This window comes from Macrotis lagotis, chromosome 8 (genome assembly GCF_037893015.1).
Source record: "Macrotis lagotis isolate mMagLag1 chromosome 8, bilby.v1.9.chrom.fasta, whole genome shotgun sequence".
NCBI classification, from domain to species: Eukaryota; Metazoa; Chordata; class Mammalia; order Peramelemorphia; family Peramelidae; genus Macrotis; species Macrotis lagotis.
The window spans coordinates 111,836,995-111,845,350 of record NC_133665.1 but is presented as its reverse complement, the minus strand read 5'-3'; the positions used below and the strand labels follow the sequence as shown (position 1 = coordinate 111,845,350).

The window sequence follows — 8,356 nt, the reverse complement described above, 5'->3', positions numbered from 1 at the left end:
CTGGCTCCCAGTTTAGGGTTCTTACTCTCCTCTCCTCCCCCAAACCAGGAACTTCCAGGAGAACCAGCTGTCCTGCTTCTCCCCTTCCCTCTTCTCTACTTTTTGCTCCACCTTTCCTGGCCCCTCCCTCCCAACCCTTGAATCTAGCTCTCTTTTAAATTCTGCTGGAGCAGCTAGGATGACCATTCAACCACTACCAGAGCCCAGCACTATAGAGCCATTGCCTCAAGATGCAGTCAGTGCAGATTTTGACCTTGGTCCTACTGGCCCTAGGAGCACGGGCAGCTCAGAATTCAATAGGTAGGAGATCTGAAATTGCTGGAGATGTTCCCCTCCTTGGTTGTCTCCTCTTCCTTCTTAACCCTACCTCCACCCTTTGCCCTGGGCCATCCCTTGGTCCCTAGCTCCTATGCCCTATAGTCATAGTTTGTCCATCTAGAATGTGAAGAGAAGGTGGAAGGGAGATGCACTGGGAGGGCAGAGGGATGAAGATTAGTCCAAGACAGATAATGGCTCCATTGGTTACCAACCATTCTTGACCCCAAGGATCCCTAGTATTTATGGGGTGTTATCCAGGAAACAAGAGTTCCAATACTGGCTTTCTAACACCCTCTAGTTTTGTGACTTCCAGGAGGTCCCTATGTCTCTCTGTATTTCTCTTTCTTTACCCATGAGATGAGGAGGTTGGATGGAAGTGGGTATTTTCTAGTTCACATTCCAACTTTCAGTTTTATTAGAGCAGTACTCTCATGATCCACCAATCCATCTCCCTACCCCTTTCTCTTCTCTCCTCACCCCCACATTTTATTTCCAGTTCCCATTCCCCAAAATTTTAATTTCTTCCAGTCCTAGGACCTCCCTGTCTTCTCATGTCTCCCTGATCTGCTCAGTCCCTGGGAAAAACTTTGCTTTTCTTTCCACCTCTTTACACCAAAGTAACTTCCTGACAAGAGTAACAAAAGATTGGGGAGAGAAGAGGAGGAAAAGGAAGAAGATGGAAGGAGATAAATCGGAAAGGAGAGAGGGGGATAAAAGGGATCCAATTCAACAAACTGATATTCAACAACTACTGTTTGGCAGTACACATCAGGACTTCAAAGATGAAGAACTAGAGCTGGCAATCTAAGAAGAGGAAGGGGGAAAGGATAGGGAAAACACATATTTTAAAGTATGCCAAGCAAAAAGGAGATCTGTTATAGAAGAGAACCCTTAGGAGAATATATCAGGGAAATGTTCAAGGAGGAGGTGGCATCTAAACTTGATGAGAATGATTCAATAGGTAGAGAGATGGAGAATGGCTTGTCATGGGAGAAAAGGATTGAGACCTGGAGGGGACCTTTGGAACCTATCTTCATGAAAGGTGTCAGGATGAGAGGGAGGAGGGGTAGAAAGAGGAAATAGAAGTGGAGGGGACAGAACAAAAGTTGGGGAGTGTTAAGGTGTCAGGAGAGAAGCAGCAGGACTTACCTTCCAGAGTAGAGAAGTTGACAGCACTCATAGATCCTGTTCATTGCAGAGAAGGCTGGGTCCTGCCCAGACTTCCACCAGGTCTTGCCAGACATAACTGGTTGTAAAAAGATGTGCAACAATGATACCAGCTGCCCCCAAAACCTGAAATGCTGCCAACAGGGCTGCAACTGGTTGTGTATAAACACCACCCAAGGTAAGAAAATTTGCTTTGGTATGGAAATGATCTCTGCCTCTGGGCCCATGGAGGCTAAGACCCTGTGATTCCCCCCTCAAGTTGTCTTGCTAAATAGTTATGGGGATGGGTAGTAGATAGAGAATTAGAAGTGAAGACAGTGCTCTGTGTACTTCAGCTCACCCTAACTCCTCCAGATCAGGGAGGACTACCTGGAAAAGACATAACTCCACCCTACCTAAGACCCCTGAGCAAGTAGAAATAGAGCTAGGATAGATAGGTCAGTATAGGAGAAGAAGGAAACCACCTATCCCACCACAACCACTGGTTCTGTTCTCTTCCAGAGACGGATGGTATGTGCCCTCTGGCAACTTCTTCTTCCTCCTCCTTGGAGGAGTACCAGCTCAATCAACTTTGCAATAAGAATTGCAATACTGACCAGGACTGTGATGGAAGGGCTAAGTGTTGTGCTAGCTTTTGTGGTCGAACTTGTGTCATGCCTATCAAAGGTAATAATGATTTCCTATATGTTTCTAAAGCAAGTTTACGGTTTCAAAGGTGCTTGCCTTTAAGGCTGCCGAGTAGCAGAGAGAACCTGCTGGGCCTTTAGTTTGAAAAACCTGAGTTCAAATCTTGCCTCTGACACTTACCAGTTGTGTGACCTTAGACAAGTCAATTAATGTTTCTCAGCCTTCCCCATCTGCAAGATAGGAAGAATAATAGTACTTTCCTCACAGGTATGTGTAGATCAAATATTTTAAAGTGCTTTTAAAACCTTAAAGTCTTATATAAATAACCTGCAAGATATGAAATTCAAGTACCATTTACCTCCATTTTATTGGTGGGAACATGAGGGTCAGAGAATTAGTGAAGTGGTAGGTTGGGAGCCAGACCAGGCTCATAGATGTAGAGTAATAAGGCTCCTAGTAGTTATCAAACCCACCCCATCTCCTCATTTTACAGATGAGGAAACTGAAGTCCACAGGAGTAAATGACTTTTCCAAGTAGAAGAGTTGAAATTAGAACTCATGACCTATGGTTTGAGAGAAATTAAATTTTCTCTACCCAGATGGGAGGGGTTAACTACTTTCTTGCACTCTCCAAGGGCAGCAGGAAATAAAATGTGGACCTCAGAACCATCTCCAGTCATCCTGATCCATATTTAGTCACTGGACCTAAATGGCTTTGGAGAAGAAAATGAGGCTGGTTACTTTGCACAGCCCCATCCCGCCTCAAATCTAACTCACTTGCATGGTGTCATGGTCTTCTTCAGGACAAACATCAATCTCAATCAAGGGAGGAAGTAGCTCTCAAATAGTAATGGGAAGACCTTCCTTGCCCAGCAGCTCTCACAAATGAATTCACTGGGCTTGTTTCCAAATGAAAACAATCAAGCCTCTCTCTCTCTCTCATGGGAGTTCTAAGTGGAGAGTGAGCCCAGGAGCCCAAGAGTGAGCCCACTTGCAGGCACAACAGGGGAGGGGAGAGGTAGGAGTAAAGTGATTATACATATGGACTCACAGGCCTGACTAAGCAATAAATCAGAGCTGCTCTGGGTCCTCCCCTTCTCTGAGACTAGGGTATTCACCCTTTCAAGGTGCTTAAATGCCCACCTAAGGAGCTTGTGCACAAATCTGTACAGTATGATGAAGACAATGTTTTATGTAAGTGAAGTTGATGAGGATTTGTTTGGGAAGAGCCTGGAAGCAAGTGGACCAAGTGAGGCTGGTGTGGGGATAGAGGTGAAAAGGAAAAGAAAGGAGCATCCTTCCCTAACCCTTAAATCTATTGTTTCTGTCCTGGTATTTCCATTCTGAAGGCTGTAGTGTGAGTTTGTCACTAAAATGCTGTTCCTGTCCTCCAGAGTATTTCCATGTCTTCTCCAATCTCTGCTCTGCCACATTTTACTTGTTTGGCCTTGGGTACATCATATCTTATCTCCTCTGTAAAGTGAAGAGATAGGACTAGATCACACCAAAGTCCTCAGGAAGGTCTTAATTCTTTTCCCTGTGCTAAATAGAAAAGCTCAGATCCAAGGAGAATTGATGCCAGGTGCTGGGAGGGAAACAGAGGATTTGTAATGTAGAGAGAATCTTTTAGTGACTCCTCCAAGTCAGAAGAGACCAAAAAGGTATTGGAGATGAAAGCAACCTGAAGAAAAAAAATCTGTTTTGATATTCATTAATACTGTGATTAAAAAAATTACATCTTTTGAAAGACCTTAGCTGATATCACAACCTACAGACACACAAGTTTTCTCTAGGAAAACTTATTCAGGATAATAAATTAACTAGGAATTAAAGTATGTGTGTTGGGGAGAGACAGGGGATGAGTGAAGTCCTTCCTGTCTCATAGTCTGTCTGAAGTGATTTCTCCTGTCTCTTCCCACTCTAGGTATCTATGATTGACTTCTTCCTTTGATCAAATTGGACAAACAATCTTAACCCTAGTGAATCTAACCTGAGATTTAGGACAGAAATATCAAAGTATAAAAATTGTTTCAGACTAAGTAAGGCCTTTCTGTAATCTGCATTAATCCCTTCCACATCAGGGGAGTTAGGGATACAGCATTCCCCCTCAATCTGAGTAAAATTTTTTGGCCTTCCCTTCATACCAGAGTAGAAGTCTGAATTTTTTTCTTTTTTTATGAGATATTTACAGCATCTCATTGTCAAATTTGGATTAAACTTTTGGTCATGGGCTCTGGGGTCATCTGTGGGCCTTCAAGTGTTGTCTGTAGCTTTTGCAAAACTCAACCCAAATTCCCATGATATAGTGAAACCACAATGGGCAATGATACAATGTGGAAGGGATAACTGTCCTCTAATTCCCTCGTTTTATAGATGAGGAAACCAAGGCCTTGAAAGAATAAATCATTTGCCTGAGATCATGCAAGCAATAAGAAGCAGAGTTTGGACTTGAACCCAAGTCTTTTGATTCCAAATTCATCACTCAACTATAGTCTTGTGTCTGGTAATTTTGGACCAATGAAACCCTTTCAAATGCTACTGCCCCTGCAAGGCTGCTTCTAGGCAGGTCCTCTCTAGCCCATTCTGATAACAAAGCTCAAGTCTGAGTCCTCTAATCCACCCTCTCTCCCTCCCTAATCCCCTCACAGTTAAGGCTGGTCGATGCCCTGAGACTGAGATTTGCCCCATTAGTAGGCCCTGTCTCCAAGATTCTCATTGTAAAGGAGAGCAAAAGTGTTGTTCCACTGGCTGTGGTCAGAGGTGTCTGGAACCTTTCCCAGGTAAGAATTAACCACCATTAGTGGAAACATAAAAATCATTGTTCATTCTTCAGTGGGTCTAGCTGAAAAGTCTGTATTTGGAATCAGCCTTAAATGAAGAGAGCAATGGTATAGATTAATCTGATGGGTTAGATGGGAAAGAGTCAGGAAGGCTAGTATAAGACCCCAAGCACAATGTATGGGAAGGTTTGTAAGAATATAAAGCTAGACCTAGAAGGGTGTTCCCTAGAGGTGGTCTAGATCAAGCCCCTCTTTTTTTTTTGCAAGGCAAATGGGGTTAAGTGACTTGCCTAAGGCCACACAGCTAGGTAATTAAATGTCTGAGTTTGGATTTGAACTCAGGTCCTCCTGACTCCAGAGCCGGTGCTCTATCCACTGTGCCACCTAGCTGCCCCCAAGCCCCTCTTTTTTTAAACAGATGAGGAAATTGAGGAATATCAGAGTTAACATGTAAACTCTGGTCCACTGATTCCTAAGTAAGATTTTTCTCCTTTCCTAGAGGATAGAGACCAGAACTGAATCTTCTTTGTATTAGATTAGATTATTAGATTAGACTATTAGATTAGATTCAAAGACTTTGAGTGTATATGTAAAGGCTGAATATTTTAGGAAAATAAAGTGTCCAGGAATAGAGAATGGAGGCATAGGACTTGGGAATCTTTGAAAGCTATAAGGCCAGATTGGATAAGAAAGAGAATCATCAGTTCTTTCCTCTTATACCTATTACCTTATACCTATTATCACCATCACCAGCACATACCAATTCATACACACATACACACCAACTCACCTTTTAGCCTTTCAGGCTGATGTTTCCTGGATTGGAACCATCAAAGACAATACCTCCTTCCTTCCTGTCTTCTGGTCCTGGAGCGGTACCAGGATAGGTACCTTTTATGGTAACACTTTTTCCTTTTCATCATCACTACCAATAATACAACTTTATATTCATGAAACAAATCACTTTCTCCTAGTCCCATCAATATCATTGGGGTAAAAGCAGAGAAAGGACAACTATGACCATTTCTCAGGTGAGGAAATTGGTTCAATGACATTAGGTAGTTTGCTTGAAGTCTTACAAGTTAGTGATGGAGTGGGGTCACAGACCCAGGTTATAGGATTATAGGAGTTAGACCTGAAGTTATTAAGTTCCACAGAAATCTATCAACTTGGGGCGGCTAGGTGGCACAGTGAATAGAGCACCAGCCCTGGAGTCAGGAGGACCTGAGTTCAAATCCGGTCTCAGACACTTAATAATTACCTAGCTGTATGGCCTTGGGCAAGCCATTTAACCCCATTGCCTTGCAAAAAAAAAAAAAACTATAAAAAAATCAAATAAAATGTGTTGTTTAAAAAAAAAAGAAGTCTATCAACTTGCCCAATGTAGTTCTGACTTTCAATCCAGTGCATTTTCTCTTCTACCATCTACCTCATGCCTCCCCAGGCCCTCCCTGGCACTTTTTTTCTAGGACCTATTCAGGCCCTAGCCTTGAAAGCTCTCCTTCCATTCTGACCCCTTCTGTCAAGCTAGAGAACATCCTCTTGCTTGAATCTCCCTCACCTCAAGCTTCTTCCCTTGTCATTCCACTTCCCTGACTCGAGTTCTGTAACCATTCCCTTTCATGAGTCTGAGTGGTTCCTTTGTTCCCTTTCCAGAGGAGCAAGAAGCAGTAACCAGAAGCTTTTACCAAGAGGAAGGCACCATCCTACCTTTCTAAGGACTGAACCAAGACAACAAACAACTCCAATAGTCTACTCCTGGAAGTCCAGCTATCTTTTTTTCTTGGGGCTCCAATCCATACAGGTTAATAAAGGCATTAACTCTGAATGATGGATGATGTCTCTTCCCTCTGACTTCTCTTTTCCTTTTTTGATTCCTTTTTGTACAGTCATATACCTCATAATCATAGGTTTTTAAGAGTCCTAGTTATCTATTGACCATTCTGTTGCCCTGATCTTGGGAAAAGACATTAATATGTGTTTAAATATCAGTAGAAGAGATAAATTGCTCAGTATAACAAACCAAGAGTATAGGAATAATACATAAATGACAAAAACCAATAAGTGAGGTGAGAGATCACAATAGGCCATGGTGTTCAAGAAAGGCTTGCTTCATTGAGAAGAGAATAAAATTGGGCACTGAAGGGTGGGTGGGATTGAAGAAAATGAAAGAGGACATGGAAGGGGAGGTGATACAACAAAGCACACATTATGAGACCATTGAACACAGCATTTTGATTAGAAGTAATATTTGGGAAAGAGATGTGCTAGCAATAAGACAATATATTCCCTGAATAACTAGTGATGAGTTAGGGTCTAGATTATGGAAAAGCTAGCTTCTGTGAAGGATGAAGAACTTAATGGTTCTGCCTCCTCATAGGAAATTGTAATCCCATGATGGGAAAAGAAGAGTCTAAGGAAAGGAGCCCAGGTGGAACAAATTGGCAGGAAAGTAGAAGGTAATGATATCACAACTAGCCAGGATGAGTGTCTCATCTCACAATGGGTCCCTGGCTCCCCATTGGTTAACTACTGGCCAATTGAAATAGTGAGTCTGAGAATATAAAAGGGTCCCTGTTCGGGGAACCTAACATAGGTGCTAGGACTAGTTGGGGATGCCAGAAGATCTTAGGATAACATTATGCCAGATAAGCGGTATCAGCAAGGACCATCACTTCCCCGAGGCCGAAGCCGATCACGTTCCTTAAGAGCTCAACTACATTTCCCTGTGAGCCGTGTGGAACGCTTTCTGCGCCAGGGCCACTATGCTCAGAGACTATCCCCAGAGGCTCCTGTTTTCCTAGCTGCAGTCCTGGAGTACCTGACTGCCGAGATCCTGGTGCTGGCTGGCAATGCTGCCAGTGACAACAAAAAAAGCCGCATCGCTCCTTGCCATTTGCAACTGGCTATACTCAATGATGCAGAGCTCAACCGGCTCTTTGGCCAAGTCACCATTTCACAAGATGGAGTCTTTCCTCAACTCCATTCACGGCTACAGCCATCAAAGGCCCACAACTACCAGAGTCCTGTGAAGGCCAAGTGAGTCAATTTGGAGAGAGCCCAGAGTCTTGTAGCCATTTCTGTTATCTGGGTCCTCCCAATTTCATCATGTAAACTTATTAAAGATATTAAAAGTCCAAGGCAACATATTTCAGACTCATTCCCTTTGTAAATCCCACTTCTAGAGCTGTGGTCGTGTGTCATTTATCTTTCATACTGTGGTCATGTTTCATGGAGTAAGAGCTGATCTCTTGGTTCTTTAAGGGCTATCCTTGACCAAGCCTGCAAGGCCCAAGATCATCTTCCCTAATTTCATCTCCTACCATTCACCTACAGGAATCCTCAGCCCTACTTAGAATGAAATCAAGTTGAACTGTGTTATATTATGGTAGGAGAGAACTGTGCATCTTTAAATGTAGGATTTAATTTAGAGGGATGAATATGGGAGCAGAGTCCAGATCTCT

The 8,356-nt window shown here is 43.0% G+C and overlaps 2 protein-coding genes across 2 annotated transcripts; both read left to right on the top strand.

The window, feature by feature from the left end:
* Positions 1-202: 202 nt before the first annotated feature.
* LOC141496097 (whey acidic protein-like) lies at positions 203-6,702 on the top strand. The gene is made up of 5 exons (XM_074198231.1): positions 203-300; positions 1,517-1,663; positions 1,987-2,151; positions 4,761-4,892; positions 6,549-6,702. The coding sequence occupies exons 1-5, from the start codon at positions 231-233 to the stop codon at positions 6,608-6,610; spliced, it is 576 nt and encodes a 191-aa protein (XP_074054332.1). The 5' UTR covers positions 203-230; the 3' UTR covers positions 6,611-6,702.
* A 767-nt stretch (positions 6,703-7,469) lies between these two features.
* LOC141496096 (uncharacterized) lies at positions 7,470-8,041 on the top strand. The gene has a single exon (XM_074198229.1). The coding sequence runs from the start codon at positions 7,534-7,536 to the stop codon at positions 7,933-7,935; it is 402 nt and encodes a 133-aa protein (XP_074054330.1). The 5' UTR covers positions 7,470-7,533; the 3' UTR covers positions 7,936-8,041.
* The last annotated feature ends 315 nt before the right edge of the window (positions 8,042-8,356 follow it).

Excerpts from the sequence above, each read along its gene's own strand:
- LOC141496097 (XM_074198231.1), top strand. The coding sequence starts at position 231 with ATGCAGTCAGTGCAGATTTTGACCTTGGTCCTACTGGCCCTAGGAGCA. Across the intron at positions 2,152-4,760 it reads TTGTGTCATGCCTATCAAAG|TTAAGGCTGGTCGATGCCCT; the intron begins GTAATAATGATT and ends ATCCCCTCACAG. Across the intron at positions 4,893-6,548 it reads GTGTCTGGAACCTTTCCCAG|AGGAGCAAGAAGCAGTAACC; the intron begins GTAAGAATTAAC and ends TTCCCTTTCCAG.
- LOC141496096 (XM_074198229.1), top strand. The coding sequence starts at position 7,534 with ATGCCAGATAAGCGGTATCAGCAAGGACCATCACTTCCCCGAGGCCGA.